The sequence below is a fragment of the Excalfactoria chinensis genome, chromosome 1 (assembly GCF_039878825.1).
Source record: "Excalfactoria chinensis isolate bCotChi1 chromosome 1, bCotChi1.hap2, whole genome shotgun sequence".
Lineage (NCBI taxonomy): Eukaryota > Metazoa > Chordata > Aves > Galliformes > Phasianidae > Excalfactoria > Excalfactoria chinensis.
Window position 1 is genome coordinate 138,432,232 of NC_092825.1, and position 19,544 is coordinate 138,451,775.

At 40.9% G+C, this 19,544-nt stretch overlaps 1 protein-coding gene across 1 annotated transcript in view; it reads right to left on the reverse strand.

Moving 5' to 3' along the window:
* Positions 1 to 19,544, reverse strand: part of GPC6 (glypican 6) — a 697,654-nt gene that overhangs the window by 2,832 nt on the left and 675,278 nt on the right. Inside the window, exon 8 of the mRNA XM_072349696.1 lies at positions 7,132 to 7,268. Coding sequence (XP_072205797.1) covers positions 7,132 to 7,268 — 137 coding nt within the window. The remainder of the gene's footprint in view (positions 1 to 7,131; positions 7,269 to 19,544) is intronic.

Here is a 19,544-nt window from a genome sequence, read left to right on the forward strand (position 1 = left end):
CCTGTGGGTATATAACACACTCTAGCCTACTAATGGCAAACTTTCACGGTATCTGCTATCAAATGTAGTCTTAAAAGTATTTTACTTAGACTAAGAAATGTACCAGTTCTCTGTATCCATATTCAAATTTGGCTCTAGTGTCTGTGTTTTGTTCTTCTGGATCTGGAAAATAAATATATTCCTTAGAAGCATATCTGAAAGTAAGAAAAAAGAAAGACTTTCCCCGCCGAAGTTGCGGTTAAAGGAAAATCACTTCTGTATTTCTTCTGGTGATTCACAAAATGATGACTGCTTTGCTGAGCCAGGTAAGGGTCTAGTCTCACCACACTAGGTACTTGCATCGCAAGATGAGACTCATTTGTCACCAGTGGCCTTTGAAAGCTTACATGAGAGTAATCCTGGGGGAGTGTGAACACAGAAGAACAAAACATGACTGCCAAAAAGTGCCTAACCTTGAATTGCATTTCCTGATGTTTATGTTTCAGTAGTACCATAACAAGAAAAAACAATGCTGCAGGGATCCCATCCATACTCCTGTGGTACAGACTTAAGTACAGTGAGAACACAGAGACACTTCCCTTAGTACAGAGGGATGCAGACCGCAGTGTTATGAATCACCAAAGATAGAAATTGGAAACGATTCTGCAGAGCTGCCCAAAGGCAGCAGGACAGAGACCTTGGCATTCAGGGAAGCTCTGGGCTGCAAAGAAACAGCAACTCCATCCGTCACGCATCTCTACAAATGAAATGGCTGCTGTAGATAAATTGCTCAGCCTAGAAGTAAATCAGTGACTTCAAGGTGCGGTTGATTAAAAAAGTAGGAATATAAGAATTGCCCTGCTGGCTTGGAGAAGATGCCCAGTATCTTGTCAATAGCAACCGTCATAGCTGCTAGCTAAAGTGATTTGAAATCCTTGGTCATTTTTGTGGATCACTTTCTTTGTTTAATAGTAAAATCTATCTGCTCTCTATTGCAAAAAGTCCATGAGAAGATATGGCTAACTCAATTGAAGTTCACAGACTTTCTTTGACTAATTTATGTTTGATTTCCTCATCTTACTGTAAAAAACAAAAGAATGTACTGACTTTTTAAGCAAGTTTTTTATATGGAGAGAATATGAGCTAGTTTTAGAGAGTGCTTTTTACCGAGGTTCATATTCTGCGCTGTGATCAGTGTGGTTCTGATGTCATTCAGAAGGTCATCTACTATTAAATGTACCAGCCATTAGGCTGCAGAAAGGGATTCAATTTGTCACCCCTCCACCAGTAACTGCCTCAGGATCTGAAGATCCCCTAAACATTTCTGGCATGGAAGAGCTGCAATTTCTTTCATAGGAAAAACTCCAATAAATTATACATAAGAAGACATTTTACAACTTATTTGAGAATGCATATGATGGTTTTATATGAAATACTAGGGAAACAAAATCAACAGCTTCATTACAATAGATCCATAAGACAAAACTTCCTTTTAAATAGGGAAAATACAAGAAGTGATGGAAAGCTTATTTTCCACATAAGGTAAGCTGACACTGAGTTATAAAATAAGGCTTCTAAATCTAATCTTTATTATCTAAGCCTGTTTTTAGGGTAAGTGGGTTTTATCACAGTTCTACAAAGAGCACCATGCAGACCAGTTCATCAAACCTGAGGTAAATTCACCAAATTTCAGGCACCTTGTAATCATGTTAGTATGGCTAAGTTTTTAGGTTTAGCACATGAAACAGTGTGATCCAGCATGAATAACACAAACCAATAATTTACGCAGAGATGAACCCATATTTGGAATATTTTACATGGTGCAGAAAAGGATGGGAGCCAGCCAGCAAAGCTACCACCTCAATTTGTTCTCCAGGTGACAGAGAGAGTGATTCACCTCTCATGAGAACAGCCTGGTGCACCTCACCTTGATGGGTAAGTTAGCCATCCTGGGTGTGTGTCACAAGAAACCTGTTACTGCGTGATCACTCAGAAGTTAGGTGTATAATTTCCAGGCAAATTACCCTTTTGGCATTCAGGGTGTAAGAGGAAGAAATTTAGAGATTTAGGTTGAGGACTACTCTTTAGGTTTGCGTAGATATCAAAACTTGTATGTCTAAATGCAGATGTGTGTTTATGAGTAGAGTCCCAGTCTCATCCAATCTGGCCAACAAGAGATCTAGTCAATACTAGACAGAAGCATAATTATCAGCAGTGTGGGGACAGGTGTTGGGGTCTCATATGTCTTTGGCCAGATGACTAGCTCATTAGGTTTCATCTGCTGGGATTTAGTTGTGCAAGCAGACATCTGGTACAATTTGAGTTGCTCTTGGTTATTTCTCTACCTCTCCAATTACCAAGCGTCTTCATGACAGGATCTCATGTGGCAGTAGCTGTGTTTAGGCAGCTGGGACTGGCCTCAATGGCCACACTGACTGGATACTGGGGCTCTGTTCAGGCACCCTAACAATGGTGACTTTTTGAAATGCTCTTGTAGGTATTGCCCTGCCTCTGGGAGGTGGTCTCCTGTGCCATACCTGTCTTACACACTGCTCTAGTTTGGGCAACACAATTGACTTCTTACTGTCTGCAAGCTCACCCACTGGCATCTACATTTAAATGTGTGAATTTACATGTCTGAATGTGAAACTGAGTTCTGCTGTCATTACTGAACTGGTTGACCTGCTTCCTCAGGGGGAAAAAAAAAGAAGTATAAAAGCCTATATTGAATGTGCATATCTTTGAATTGTTTTCTGTTCTCCGAAGGACTGGTATGGATATGGAAACACGCAGCCCAAAGGTGTTTTTTGAGTGACAGTCTCTGAGAAGCAGCACGACACACATTCTGACAAAAGCATTTTGATGCGCGCGGGGTAGGGTTAAGTCACACAGAATTGGAAGCCTTGTCTTGGGACTGCGTCTTGACAGAAGATTTGTTGCTGGCTGGGCAAAGTTGTTACACACAGCTGCTTTCTCTGCAATTCTGTAAGTGGAGACACCCCTGTGAATTTTAAGCTTCACTGCTGCTTCTGCTCTTGTTAATGATCTCTTTGTATGCCTGGCCGTTACAAGAGCTATATGCCCAATATAAATGTGAAAAAAGAAAGCCAACCTGAAGCCAAATCTGTTCTTTGCATACTCCTAGAAAATAAAAAGAATCAGCTTTCTTAGCCCTCGGCCTGCAGAGAATTTGAATAACGCTGTTTGTTTTCCGCTGTTTGCTCCTTGCTCAGCTATGTCAGGAGTTTAGTGTAATCCACATTGTTTTCTAAAATATTAATGCTTTCTATTCCTCTTAGCCTTTCTGCAGTTCTTGCTTGTCTCAGCAGACATGACGAAAATGCCTTCTGGCATACCATACCTGAGCACCACAAAGCCTACTTAAAACTACTTTCTCTTTCTCTGAGTCCCTCACTCTTTAACATCCATTTAACATTCTAGGGTATTTACTTCCTTTTAAAGTCTAAAAATGACTGATGAGTCTTTCAGGTAATTTATATAAAAGTCCTAGCTATCAAAAACACCCAAACCAAAACAGTAATAACAAGAAAGGAAGAATGCCCTGTTTTTTGAAAGACACCTGCCTTATTACAGGACTCTGTTTTTACCAAGACAGCAACTGCTTACAGCATAACTACAGCATCCCACTATGGCAGTACTGGCATTTTTTTCCAGGTGCCCCAAACCATTGGCAGTACAGCACAAAATGCAGCACAGGCTTATCACTGGCTAGGATAGGGGTAGGCAGACATGTCTGGTCTGGAAAGATAAATGTGGTGGAAAACTGGTTGTGTGGCTAACTGGATCACCTCATCTTATTTTGCTTGCTCAGGAAGCACTCAATGGATGTTTTCAGCATTCTTTCAACAGCTTCTGCTCCAGGTTGAAGCAAAGCTTGTGGAGTTAAAAGGGGAGGGAGATAATGATTAATCTGCCAGTTTTTGTTTGAAGGAAGAGGCAGTTTTTGCACCAACAAGAAGTGGTTTATTCACAGTTACAGCAGTGGTGCTTACTGGTTATCTATGTCTATCTGGGTAAAGCAAGTTCAGCTCACTCTCACTGCAAGTTTTGCTGGTGAAAAAGGAGTGGCATTCCCAGTCTGGGCACTGTGCAGGTGAGTGCTTCATCCCAGCTGAGTCCACCAGGCTCTTTGCAGGGGAAGCATGTGCTCATTCAGATGCAGCAAGAAGAGAAAATTTCGGGCCATCTGAGATGCAGCCCTGTGTGCCTTTTGGTGAAATACCCCGTAATTTTGAATTCAAAATTGAAAAAGGAAATGTTCCTTTTTCCTTTTATTTTTCAGCTTTCCCTGTCTATTCTGTTCACGATTACTTTGTCTTATCTACTTATTCTTGACTTGAGCACCATCTCTCCTGTGGGCTGGTTGAAAGCGGTTGGCTGAGGTAGACAGAGCCACTCGATGTTCTTCTCCCATGCATCTTAGCAGTTGCAGATTTGGTTACCATTCTCAGCAGTAACAGTCACTGTTTATTCAAGGGCTAATATCTGGAATTTGGCGTAAAACCTCCTAAACCCAAAATTTCTTAATTTCTGAGAATATGCCTTAATTTCTAGGAAGCATCTATTTGTGAAGAAATCATCAGCTGTTCCTAAGGATTTATTTGTAGATAGTGAGGCTCTACATTTTCTGGTCGTAATGATGATTTTGGATTCTAAATGTCTTTAAAACAATTAGCCTCTGTACGGCTGTCAGAAGACATTCGTTATTTAAACATAAAATTACATTCAAGTTTTTTTTTTTTTATGAATACAGATATGATGGGAAGCTCTGTTTGGCATCTCTCTCAAAGGCACTTTTTCAGAGGAAGTTATTAAAAAAAAAATAATATTTTCCAAAATAAGAGTTTAGTCCACCAAATGAATGCGTTCCCATTTCCATACTACCCGGTTTCTACCTGATGTGACCTCAATAAAACCCCTCCTCACAGAGGATCAGCAACATGCCAAGTGCAGCCTTCCAGAACGCTATAATGGATCACTCTGTTACCCTACGATTATCTGTGAGTTGGCAAACTTCATTTAGCCCCTGCTGGTGTCACTGTAAATTAATCATGGCAGCAGAATGATACCTGGGGACTGCAATAACCACAAGTGACCTTGGCGTAATGCCTCTCTCAGGAGAAGGCCTAGCTTTCATTTCCTGTGATCTCTTGTTTTCCTGTAAAAGCACCATCAAAAGGTGATGTGTAAAATGAACTGTGAGGCAAAGTTTCTAATTCTTTGTACAGCCACAGGAGCTCACCAACAAAGAGCAACAATCTCCTTTCCCAGCAGCCACCAACACCAGGTTCTCATTTCATTTGGAGTACTAATGTCTAGAGGAAATAGGAGGTGACTAAATTTCTTTCCTTTTCTTTTTCATCAAAAGCCATTGTGATGTTCTCCAGAACTCCGAATGCAATTCTTTGTACAGCACAGGGATGCTTTTGACAGGTGACATGCTGAAGGGAAATAGATACATGCACAGTGGCCGGATTTTGCCACCCTTGTTGTTGCAAATTAACATTTGCTATCAGATGCTAGTCAGTATTAGTATAGAAACATTTATCATTTTTCTTTAGGCTGCAGTAAACGTCCTTGTTCACCAAGGTGATTTTGCATACCAAGCTAATTACATTTTCAATATTATTTCATATACAGGCCATGAAATCCTATGGTATCTGTCTGATTTATTACTATTCCCTCCATCTCAAGCATTTATTGAATTCCGTTACTAAGACAATAATTACATATTTCCTTTGTGAATGCATACAAAATAGAAAACTAAAGAGCTGTGGTTGGGTCTGCTGAGACTGTGTTTTCAGGTGATGCTCTGAAGCCATGATTTCACATTCAGTGATATGTATGTGTTAAATTAATCAAGATTATCATTTTAGGAGAGAGGTACTGAACAGCTTCAGAACATTAATCTGAGGAGTTGCCATGAAACTAACCAGGCTTCTCATAAGATAAATACTGCAAAAGGAGGATGGAAGTCTTAAAACTCATCTACAGAACTCCCCCGAACCTTGGAGTGTTTGCTTTCCTACAGAAGAGAGCTGAAAGGAATAGGCCATACTTTGTACAAACACTAGCATTGGTCACAGGAAACAAGAGGGATAGCAACAGGTTTGTTTGACTGCTCTTTTATAGAAAGAGCACCACATACATCTTAACATATGCATCTGGACATGACACGTAGTACCATGGGCACTCAAACTTCTCAACACCTCCTTTCTCCCCAGAATCACAGGCACTGCTGCAGGCCTGAAACCTGACTGCTTCTGTTATGGTCCTCAAGCTGGCTCCTCTCTCCTCTGTTCCTTTCTCTGCACAGTTAATCAGATAAGCTGGGGCCCTCAGTGACATCCTCTCACCAGCCCAGCCACAGCCAGAGCTGAACCAACCTCAGAAAAGTCATTGCTAACAAGGGCAGATGACCACAGTGTTTCTGACAAAGTAAGACAAGGTCAAGCTTTCTGCACAAGGTAACGAAGACTAAAACTGTTGCATTCATTCTCTGCTGGCTATTTTTCTTTTTCTTTCCTTTTCTTTCTTTTTTCTTCTCATCTTTCTTTCTTTCTTTCTTTCTTTCTTTCTTTCTTTCTTTCTTTCTTTCTTTCTTTCTTTCTTTCTTTCTTTCTTTCTTTCTTTCTTTCTTTCTTTCTTTCTTTCTTTCTTTCTTTCTTTCTTTCTTTCTTTTTTATTTTTTTTTTAATTTTTTTTTTTTTTTTTTCCCAGCAAATAACCCGAAGCTCTGCCAGCCAATAGCAAATAGAGCCAAAATTCCAATTTTCTGTTTCATCCCAGTATGGTATCCCAAGAGTGCAATTGCTTCACAAGCTGTCAGTCCCAACACAGGGATGCTAAATGGAGCTAAAGAGCTCTTAGAAATCTCAGTATAAATTATCTTTCTGGAGATGAACCAGTGAACATTTTCTGTGTTCACATGCTGGCACACTGCGCACATTTACAGTGACTCACACTCCAGCTCTAATGGCACCTTGACAATAGATAATCTTAGCTGCAAGCTACATGTGGACAACCGCTTATTCTCCCTGTTTCTGCTTTTGTAAAATACTCTGTTTTCTGATTTTGCCTTGTGCCTGGTGGGGATTTGGACTGAGCCCAGTGGGAAAGGCTCCACCTCACCTTGCCTTGGTGTGGCCATTCCAGCAGTCCTCCTCGTTTGATGAGCCGGCTGTCACGCGCTCGTCCTTGCAGATTGTGTAGGGGAATGTTGACCAGAACTTTTTAGAGAGCTTTAGTTTCTCTTTAATATCTGTTACCTGGTTAAGAGACAACGAAAGGGAAAAGCAGTTAAAAACATCAGGCACATTAGCTTTCATTTTAAATAAGAGGTTGTTCAGTTCCGTAATAGATGACGGTGGAATTTAAATGGACTGAAAGTGCTAAAATTGAAATTCCTCTATTTATGAGCAAGGCACAGTGCCTTTGGGTTCAGGGAGTGCAAATAATTAAAGTCACCTTTTATTTATTTATTTTTTTCCAGGCAAGACATTAAGAAAAAGCATCTTACACCTTCCTCTTTCTATTCTCAATTTGTCTGAGGCTTTCTAAAATATGCATCTCTCTAAGAATTAATATGCCTCACAGTCTGCTGAATGTCAGTTGAGTTAAACACTGTTCATTGGATAAAATATCTCACCCTCTGGCTTGGTCATGTCTTAAATAAATATTATATTTAGATCTGTACATGCGGGCTCTAAAAAAAATGACGCATGATGTGCAGGTTCTAAAAAAGTGAGCTGATGTTCAACAGATTTAAGACACACAGGCTGAATAAATTGCAGTACATTTGGATCTTGGTAACAGTAAGAGGTTTGTGTATATATGCAAGCAGAGAATAAATCCATCTTTGCTATTAGATACAGATAAATATCAGTAGCTGGATACAGATTTTACATTCAGGAAATGTTGGGACAGTATTGGAACAGTTCCTTTATGTTATAAACTCCCTCTTGAACAATAATTTAATTTGGCAAGATTCGGGTAGAAAGCAGGAACAAACTGGATTTCCAGCACCAACTTAACACATGCTCTGGCTGAAATGTTATCAGTTCTTGTTTTGTGATTGGTTTACTAGAGTGGAAAAATCTACAAGAATAGATAGAGAACATAACAAAAGACAGACTACAAAGGATGACTGGTGCTACTGTTGTTCTTATGGAAACATACATTTCATGTTAAGCTATAATAGGATTTAGGAGAGCTTGTTGAATAGCTTTCAAAGGAAATCACTGAGCTTTATTCTTTAAAATATGAGAAATAAAAGCTCTCCATTGTTCCATTCACTTCTGAGATTGGCTTTTAGGTTGTTGAGGTATAATATTGTACTTGGCTATTTATCTGTTTTATCTTTTGTTCTGAAGACATGATAGCTCTCCGAGCAAATGACCCACACTGCTTTGCAGTGCTTAGACTCTGTAGAATGTCAGTTTCCATGCCAGGAAATAGAAACATCCAAGGATATTATTTCAGAATCTCTGTGTGCATTTTCATTCGTAAGAAATAAGTAGGACAGTATTTGGCTGTGAGTTGTTGACATCATTTCTTGCCATCCTATAAATATCCTTTGTATCCTACAAATCTCCTCCATACTCTTTGCCAAGCTCTAGTTGCTTTAGTTTTGTAACACAAACACTAGTAGTGTTTGCAAATCTTTATATTCTCAGTAGAGGAGCCTTATCGAGCCAAAAATTAAATCCCATTTTACAGACTGTGAGCAAGGTTGCAGTAGCAGTGGGGGCAATCTCAGGATGCCTGCCTTGTAGGGTGCCTTTGGGCAGCAGGCAGAGAGCATCCTCTCCTGCTCCCCTTCTGTACATGCTATGGATAAAAACCCCCCCACCATCAGTGGTGCAGATAAGCAAAACAAGCCACTTGATTTACTTCCTGGGGTTCACAGAGAGCTGTGTAAACACCTATTAGAAGAGGAAATCAGTTGGAGAAATCCTAAAGAAACTGCTGAAAATGTAGTGAAAAGGGTCTGTAGAAAGTATGGTCCATTCACATAACTTTGGACAATGCAAGAGCCTAGTGGATAGACTTCTATCATTTATTGTGTCTCCTGGGTAGCCATTTACACAAGCAATCTGATGGTGGTGAGTAATTTGTTTTCAGAGCAGTAACTTCCTTGCTACCTAGAAGTTATTTGGAGCTACTCACAACGCAGATGCTAAGAGTTATATTCGGATTTCTACCACAATCAGACTAGAGCTGGTGCTTTTGGACTTCAAACTTCTATTCAGAATCACAAGTGAGTCAACACCCACTAGAAAATGATTTTCCCCTTCCTGCCCCAGCCTGCGCAAAGACCAAATTACAGTGAAAAAAACTTCCTATTTTCATAGGAAAGAATAAAAGTTTGAGAAGCTCTCACAGCTGACACACTGCACAGGCTCCTCAGAAATGCAGTTTTGAAAAATTCAAACAAGGAATCTCACTCCCCACTGACTTTCAGAGATATTAAATAATGTTTGCATACTCTGTATGTCTGCTGCATATAGATAACGCACTATTAAATTTCCTAACAGTAGGGATATTTTTGTGTTACGTGTGGTAAAGATGATCTTACTTTACCAATGATGATTGGTAAAATACAGCTAATTAAATCTTCCAAGTACCCCTATGAGGTGTCATTCCCATTTTCTAGCCTACAGAGAGGAAGACATTTACTTGACATAAAAAAAAAAAAAAAAAGAAAAAAAGGAAGAAATAGCAAAACTGTTAACAGCTATGAGGGAATTTACCATTTTCAGCCCTCTCTTGATGACTATAAGATGCGCAGGTAGTGAGTTTGAGTCATAGGATCATAAAATCATAGAATCCTTGGAGTTGGAAGCGACCTCTGAAGGCCATCTAGTCCATCTCCCCTGCAGCGGACAGGAACACCACAGGTAGGTCAGGTTGCCCAGGGCCTGATCCAGCCTCACCTTGAAAGTCTCCAGGGATGGGGCATCCACCAGATCACTGGACAACCTGCTTCAGTGCCTCACCACCCTCTCTGTAGAAGAATTTTTTCCTTATGTCTAACCTAAATCTATTCTCTTTAAGCTTGAAATATTTATATTATAACTTTATATTCAGAATAGATTTGAGTGAAGCAATGTGTGCCATGATCTGCAAAACTTTTGCCTGTGGGTTCCAGTGCCTCCAGTTTTGGGAATTCAAGCATAGTCACAGAAAGTCTCTTACTAGTCTCCACAGTTACATGTTTCCCACCGTACATCATTTTGATCACCACCAGCATTTAAAAAATAGGTAACAGATGTACAGTCCCTTGAAAATGAGATAAAAGAGACTAAAGGTTCAGTTAACCTTGCCCGCCTGTGATTTATGAATTCAAACTACTGCATCTCCCTAGTGATCTGTGGCCATGTAAATGATTCCTTGGTATTTCCCATGCTCTGAATTAAAGATTAACTTTCAAGAGTAGTTAGACTTCTGTGGAAACATTTAAACACAAGATGTCTGCAATTTTGATATTTTACATATTTCCTTCCCGCTTTCCCTGGCAGAGATTTATGCAGATACAGACAGCTGGATCTCTGGTCTCAGCCTGACTTTCCTCAGCTATATCCCTCATATTGCCCTGACATTAATTTTGAACCATTCCTCAGCTACTTTGAAGATACTAAATTTATCTTGAGTATGCTCTCTCATAAGAAAAGGTATATACCAAGAGCTGTGCAAAAGAGTTACATTTTTGTTTTATTTGAGGATTATGTAAATGGATATTAAAAATAAGTAGCTATTAAAATAGCCTGGCTTTTATCCATTTTTACTAACAGGATGGTGCTATTGCGTAGGTGAGAAAAATTAAATGTTTGCATCATTTCCAAAGCGAAAATCATATCCAGAGTCATGGAAATATTATACTTACATGACCCACATTGAGAAACAGTTAATCTCTTTACTTTTGCCTCTGACTTCTGTGACCAAGGCAGTCACAGGCTGTGCAATTCCTCTGCAGAATTTACACCACCACTTATGAGTTCACTTCTAATCCTGCCAGCACAGGCTCAATTTTAAGTAGGTAAATAGAGCTGACCAAGCTTTTGTCTTCTTTACTCACCTTGGACTTCAGAGAAAGGGAGTGAACTAAAAAGCAAGCCCATCATTTTGGCAGGAATCAGACCTTAGAATTCCTTGTTTTTAGCTCAGGATATCCGGATAACTTGAAAATCTCTCCAAGACAATTTGGAAGAGAATTGAAAATACCACGATGAACTAAAAGTGAGCTGATCATGTTTTATAAAGCAGGAAAGATCACAAAAATGTGCTTGTGAAGCTGGTGGCTAATTTTCTATGGAATTTGCTTTGGTTTAATTTCCAATGGAAACATGCTTCCTCAGCAGGGGGACAACGTGTGCCCAGAAGGAACATCAGCCAAAAAGCAAATTTTTAAGACGATACTCTAATATTTTTATTTTTAAGGTAATTTCCCTTATTTCCTCCTCCTCTCTTCATGGCAAGTCTGTCTGTGAGCTCTTCCAGTTTTATTACCTCTTTAGAATCCCAACTTACCTTTATAATCCCTACTCTCATAGTCAGAGGAGCATCTTGAGATGCTAAAATGGTGTTCAAAGATGTGTCCAAAACCAACCCCGGTTCAATGTAATAAATGCATTAAGAGTCTTACTTGTGTTAAGAAGAAAAAGTTACAATCTTCCTTTTCTTCTTCTTAATAACATTTTTGCACCACACTTTCTTGGTTTGCTCTGAAAATTTCGGCAGATTTTATTCTCAAAAGTCAGCAGGAGATGCAGCTTGTCCTTCTGCTGGTACCTTCTACTTGGGGATGCTCAGAAACATCTGAACACAAAATCCCAGTGAGGGTTAATCCTTTATGCCTTGGAAATAAGCACTTCCTTGCTACTCACCAGACACTGCTTCTCTGATGGGCCACTCTGGATGATGCAGTGTGGGTTGTATGTGGCAGTACAGCCACTCAGAGATGTTTTGAGTGGATATTTGCGAGAAGGGACTTGACTTCACAAGCAATGTTTAACTAATGTCACTTCTTCAAGTTGTATTATTCCCAGATGAACAACTGTATTTTCCATTGCTTGCTTTTGTTTTCCCCTTAGATGCATCTAAGATCCCCAGCCAGACACCCAGCACCCCTGCATCCTTCATGAACAAGGGTGCAGAGTTTGTGTAATGACGAGCAGCTTGATAGCAGATCTATGGGTATGGAGCTTGACAGCCTGAGCTGTGTGTGGGATCATGAAGAGCATACTCTTTGTCACAGACATGGTAAGGTAGCAAGAACAAGGAAATCATTATGTACTGATTTCTGTTATGCCATACCAGCAGAAAACTGCTCAGGATTTTCATACATCGATCAGTATTTATGTCCATTAGGAGCTTAATCTGAAAGCATTCTAAGACTAATGGTCAACAATTTGTTTAAAAAGTCTCGGTCAGCAGGCTTAAAACACACATTACATACTGTCTGTAACTGCTTATGTTTATGCTTCTGCTGCATGTGAATGTCACAACTGCTGCAAAAATTGTATGTCACAAGCAGATAAATGCGGGATAGTTGGATATTTCAGTTGACACTGTTTTCCTTGTAAACCGGGCTTAATCAAAAGCAGTTAACTCGGACTACTAAGTTTTAGAGTCTGTCTGTCAAAGAGGATCTGTGTCTCTTGTATGTCCTTTGTTACATCTGCCAGCTTCCTATAGGTGTTGTGGAGACACAAGGCACTTATACATAGGTAGCTGTACTGTGCTCCTACTACAGAACCCAGATGCTTGAATTTTGTTAACAAGGATCTTTCTCTCTCAGTGTTTTTTTTTCCAGGCACTTGCACTTCTCCACTGAACAGGTATGGGGAGATTAGGTGCATATTTTTGTTTGGAATGCCTCATTAAGTGCTCAAAACTTCTGTGCACATTGCATATCGCAGTGAAGTTGACCTGCTTTGACTGGGGACAAATGAAGCAGAGCTGCATTTGCTCTATCAATTATTATTGTTTTTTCATACATTCATGCACTTTCCAGTTTTCTCACAAAACAAAATTTAAGTGCTGAGTAGTTGAGGAACTCTGTACTTCATTACGGAGTACTTTTCAGAAGCCAAGCGCAACAATTGTGTGGGCAGTGCAGACCTGGAGATGGCAAAGGCCTGGAGGAGATAGTGAGGACTTAGATATGGCAAGGACCTGGAAGAGATGGCGAGGGCCTAGTGATGATGGAGAGGAACTGGAGGAGACGGCGAGGATGTGGAGATGGCGGGGGCCTGCAAAAGACTGCGAGGACCCGCAGATGGCGGTGTTGCTCAGCTTCCCACTGCTGTCAAACCCCGCTCCGTGCACGCTGTTTTTCCGGAGAGCATAACCGTAGATTGTTCCGCTGAATATAAAACTGACAACCCTGTTATTTTAAACTCGAAAGTGACAGGCTGTTATTTTAATGAGGTCTGCCAGTGCCAAGGTTAACCAAAGCTTTATTTCCCTACAAAATGTTAAGGCTGCGGATCTAAAAAGGGGGCCGTGAAATTTTATGGTTATTGATAATTTCTCTGTGCATCCAAGTTCTGAGAATTTCACCCGGGCCTTCTTATGCAACAAACGTTTTTTGTTTTTTTCTTTCTGCTTTTCCCTTTTAAAATTTGACTTTACAGCTTAAAGTGATCCGGAGCTCTCCCAATAACTGTCTCTCATGATTCATGTTTCTGCTTCAAAAAGCAGATGACAGCTCTTCTAATCAAGAACTAACACTGAATTCCAGTTATAAAACACAAATGGGTGCTTGGGTAATTTGTGAAATAAAACAAATGAGCTAGGCGACTTTCCAGAGCAAGATGATTCTCACTGGAGTATTTTAAAGTGAAATGAAAGGGGGGTTTACTGTCATTATCTCTAAGGGCTATAAATGTCTTTGACAAGAAAAAAGTTAACGTTTTTAGTAACAGGAAGTAAAGAAATATTATCGGCCCTTCAGAATTCTCAAAGCAACAGGTACAGAACTTTAGAAAGCTAAGGGTGGATTCAGCTTCTGTGCTAATACTCCTGAACTTATGCATCTACATTCACAGCAGCCTACTTACTTGCCCACACTTAAGACTTGTGCCTTTTGAGATGCTCAAGGTATCCCTGCAGTGATGTGTGCAAGTGTCCTACAGGTTATAAGTGTCCTGGGCACAACTTTGAATCAGCATTTCATATAGCTTTGATCAAAATGCATCTCTGAGGCCTTTTGGTTAATTCAGCTTTGATCTAGAACATGCATTTTAATGAAAACCAGGTTGCCCATGGCATGCATTCTGAGGAAAATAACTTAAAGGTTTGCACAGATGCTTACAGGAATTTCCTTGCCATCTGTGGCCAGGCAATGCTTGTGCTACAACATCATGTGTTAGCCAACTCCAGGGGCAAGTAACATGGCTGACATAAGGGGCTGGCGGGCCCTTGCTCAAAAATAATTTGATCAAAGCAAGTGTGCACCTAACAGCATTGCCACTTTTTCTTTTGTCTTAACTCTATCCTGGAGACCCTACCTCCTGCATTCTCAACAGAACAGAACACTGTCTCATATCACCAAATGGAGACAATTTCTTCTCTTCTTTTTTAAACCATGGACATTCTTTCTTACAGGCATGCGAAGACTGTCATCAAACACTTCCCATATTCAACATTCACATTTTAGAGAGGAGTAGGAATCTTTCAAATGGTGAAGCACACTGGGCTACATCTCTTTTTCTTGCCAGAAATGTGACTGCAGACCCTTAATTCTGACTTATTTTGCACATCTACATCCTGAAGTAGGTAAGTCAAGACAACTACACATACTTCCCCAGTAAGTAACAGCACTTCTTTTGGAAAGCTGGAACTGCTGTAAACTTCAAGCACCCTGGCAAAAAAAAAACCGTAAGGACTTGCATCAGTTTTCCCTTTTCCTGTAATGCCTGGGAGCAGTGCTAAAAAGCTGGTCCCTAAATCTGATTCAAGCAAATCCAGAGCACTCAGAGGAATCAGCTTTTTATTGCAGATAAGTATAAAAGTAGTACGAGAAATATGCTGGAATCTTTAAGATAAAACGCCAGAGGCTTTTCTGTGGCAAGGCTTAGCAGTTAAGCACTGATTCTTTCTAAGCAGCCCTTCATTGTTCCAAGCAAAAAATGTTAATAGCTACTGTAAACAATTGCTAATAAAGTATTTCAAGCTTATACTGGCTTTTGTTTGTCCTGGAAATGTTCATCTGGTTCTAGCAGTGGAGTGGCTGTTTCTTCTCTTCATACTCCAGGGTTTACTGGGAATTGCCTGTTTTATAACAGACAAGTAGTTCAAGCACCCCAACAGCTATGAAAAGCATATGATTTCTAAAGGCAGCAAGAGCTAGGACACATCCTTTCATATCAGAGCAAGAAGGATAATTGTACTTCATAGCTGAAGTAGCCTTACATTTAACTTCAATTCTTCTAGTGGTTTCTTCTTGACATAGCTCCATTGCCTTTCAAACTGAAGCAGCTCTCAGGGGACACTTGACGCCTTGAAAAAAAATTGAGGATTCAGAAATCTGACGGCTACCCTGGCAGCAGCTTATGGGCTTCCGACCTTGCCCTCCCTCAGCGCCTGAAGGCTCATCCACATACTTCTTTGAGGGAGCCTAGGTGTAAACGACCTGCTATTCTACATCTACCAGAGAGGGGGGTGGGGGGAAGTTGGGGACTGCCCCTCTCCCTGGATGAAGTTGGGCAGGCCTATCGGTAGGTGTCCTCCTCTCCTCCACAGAGGGAAAGAAAGAAGCTGGGGAAAGGAAGATGTGAAGCCCCTAAGCTTGAGGACAGTATTGCCCCTGCGTCAGTGCCAGGACTCACTTGCTCTGTGAATAGAAATTAGAGCTGGCAAGATGCATTTCTTCACAATGTAACTTGTAATAATGTGTTATCAGGACATCCCAAACTCACAGAATAACAGAACTGCAGGGGTAAGGAGGGACCTCAAGAGATCATTGAATCCAACCCACTGCTAAAGCAGGTACCATAATAGGTCACACAGGCAGGTGTCCAGATGGGTCTTGAGTATCCCCATAGAAAGAGATTCCACAGCCTCCATAGAAAGCTTGTTGTTCTACATGTTATTATGGAACTTCCTATGTTCAAGTTTTAGGCCTTTACTCCATGTCCTATTGCTACACACCACCAAGAAGAGCTCGACCTCATCTGTTTTCCTCCCACCTGTCTTCAGATGCTTATAAACATTTATCAGATCCTCCCTCAGTCTTCTTTTCCCCAGGCTGAACAGACTCAGATCTCTCAGCCTTTCCTCATCCAGAAGATGCTCCAGGCCCTTTATCATATTTTGTGGCCCTTTGCTGGTCTCCTTCTAGGAGATCCCTGTCTGGACATAGTAGTCTAAACATGGCCTCACCAGAGTAGAGTTGAGGGGAAGAATCACCTCCCTTCACCTGCTGGCCATGCTGTTTTTAATACACCCCAGGATACCATTGGCCTTCTTGGACACAAGAGCGTGCTACTGGATCATGGTCAACGTGCTGTCCACCAGGACTCTCAGGTGTTTCTTTACAGAGTTCCTCTCCAGCAGGTCATGTCCCAACCTATGTTGATGTATGTGGTTATTCCTGCTTCTCTCAAAGTTATGTTTTCATTTCAGACAGAATTTAGCTTTCCTTTTTTTTTTTTTCTCTTTAGCTTTCCCTTCTCTAATAGTTCTGTCTGTCACTTACTCACCTCAACTGAAACCACAGCTTGATTTCAGTGGCCTGGATATTTGCAGACTGGATTATTTTAACCCAAATATACAAATCTGCATTATTGTAAGTGGTGAATATATATGGTCAGGAAAGAATGAACAGTTAACATAAAGGCTTTGTGGCATTATGTGCAGTGATTGTGCTGATGTGCAGTTCTGTGTGTACTGCTGGCCAAAATTTCTTTGCAGCCCGCCCAAGGAAGATGCTCAGTTTCATTTTCAGTATTGCTTCATAGATGAGAGATGATATAACAAAAGTGGTTTTATAGCACATAGATACAAATATAATTTGTAAAAACCTGCAAGTCCAAAATAAAAATCGCAAAAGATTTAGAATGAAAACAGTAATATTTTCAGAGGGAGAAATGTTTATGAAATGCCATTTTTTGGCAAGGAAAGTATGAATATCAGTGGTCTCAGCAGGAAAAGAGTTTATCAGGAAAACAATCTGAATAAGAGAGAACCTTGTACTGTTAATCTACCATGTCAATATACTAATGACTTTCATCGCCTTCCTACTGAGTAGAGGATGGGTTATCCACTGCTGCTGTGGAGCTGCATTCTATTTCATGATAGGGTTAAGTACTCCAGTTACTGGCTCCTAATAGAACAACTACACACAGCTTCTTCAGGGCTGCCAGAGGAAGGCAGGAGACAAGAGAAAGTGGGTATGGGCCCAGCTATGGATAGAGTCTAAGGATCTAGTGCATATTCTAAAAGAGGGATTCTAAAAGAGGGATAAATTTAGGTCTAGTTTGAAGTACAGCAAAGTAAAAAGGCTTTCTCATTTTTTTTTTTTAACCTAAAGCAGCAAATTCTGATGAGACTAATTGATTTTCCATTTTCTGCTGTGGTTGGATGAAATGTTATGAATTTAAATATTCTTGCAAGAGTGCTGTGCTGTTGAATCCGATCTTGAATCAGGAAGTAGAGCCCTTTTTAGTTTTTTTGTTCACTTTGATACTAAAGCTGCTAGGACATGCATATTTCTGGAGTCTGGAGTGTGAGCCCAGTGAATCAGATAGCAGTAGGAATTCAAGGTACGCTGCTCATCTCTGCCATAAATTCAACACAGCCTGCCAGACAATCTGTAGAATCAAATCAGGACAATTTAAAGAACAAACACCAATGGAGGATTTTTGTGTGGATAAGGATGAGCACAGCAGCAAGCACTTCCAGCATACTGTGTGAATCTGAATGAGGTGTCTGTCTTGAAGAGATTCTGAACAGGGAAAGGGTGAGGAGAAAGGAATATCTCTATTATATATATGTAGGAAAAATAATCGTATGCCAAGAAAATTACTTGAAATCATACAGGGAGTTGCTGGATGAGCAGAGTATTACTCCTACATCTCTAGTACTTTCTTTATAACGAAAAGTCTATTCTCCCTCCCTGGTATTGCTTTAGGTAATAAGCCTCCCCTCTCCTCCAAGGATATGTCTACCTAACATTCACGGTGATATAGCATAGTTTAAAACAAGCAGGTAAATACAGCATGCATCTAGAATTAGTGCTGCTGCTTGAGTATTTATTGTGGCTCTTGGGCAGGGTTTGTAGGTTGCCATCCATCTCCCTGTCATCCCCAGTGTGTTGCTGGCATCCGGGCACTTCAGGTCTACTTATTTCAGAGCAGGGATGCTGCCACATGAACAAGCCTGAGTCAGGCAGCTGTGTATGTGAAGCTGATTTTTTGTCTTGCCCTAAGAATGAAGGAGAAGCACCAAGTCAGGGCTAGGTGGGAAGACAAGTGATACAGAGCTGGGAGGAGATGGGGGATGTGGATTTGTGGCCACTGCACATGATGGCCTGGGAATGGGAAGGCAGCATATGCACTGCATATGCAGTGACAGCAGGGACTGGTTTGCTCTGGTTTGCTGCAGGCACTGGTGGCACAGGCATGACCATCACACTATTACTGCCCCTTCCTCTAATCACTCATGCTGATGATTAGAGCATCAGAGGGGCTGTAGAGTCAGAGGTGGCCTGTGATCCCTGCAGGCTCTGCAGTGGCAAGGATGCTGTTGCTGATGTGTGCATTACCAAACCAGGTCATGGGAAGAAGGCACTTTGCATCTGCTGCTGCAAGCTGATGAGGGTAGTAAGGCTACAAGGCTACAGGACTCAAAGCAATCAAGCTGCAGCAGTTAGCTAGGGATTCACTTCACAAAGAACAACAAAATACGCTTGTCTTTCTTCCCTCTCCCTCAAATCCCAGACAATCCCTTCCTGTCTGCTCATCACAGCTGTCTGTGAGCACAAACAGGTATAATCGAGTGTTACCTGCTGCAGAGCTGCCCATGGCTGGCGGGCAGTACCTCCAGGCTAGCACTCCTGATGGACGTGAGTTGCTGGACAGAAGATCAATGCTTGCTCCTTGCGTGCAGGCAGCTTAAAAGCAGCCTAGCCTCTGTGCCAGCCCCCTCAGGATTGAAGCAAATGCACGCTGGTTATTTATGTGTCTCTTTTTCAAAGTGCATTCCCCACCTAGATCTGGCGCTGCATGTCAGCAAGGACTCGTGCAAGGCCTCACCAGCAATCACAAGCTCTGTTCCCACCATCATGAATGTACCATGAAAATAAAGGTGCATTAAACATGACAAATGCTGCCGTATATTTGCCTCCTGAATCTGTAAGCTTTAGAATTTGTGCTTCTGGGGATTTGGTGGCAGTCACAAGGGCTGGAAAATTGGATTTCTTTTACCATAACAGTGAAGTGAGTAGAGTTTAAGAAAAGCAATTTCATAAGACCTGAGATGAAAATCTAGAATATTTGCAATTTTGGCTATAAAAACTAAAGCCAGCCTTTTCTACAGGC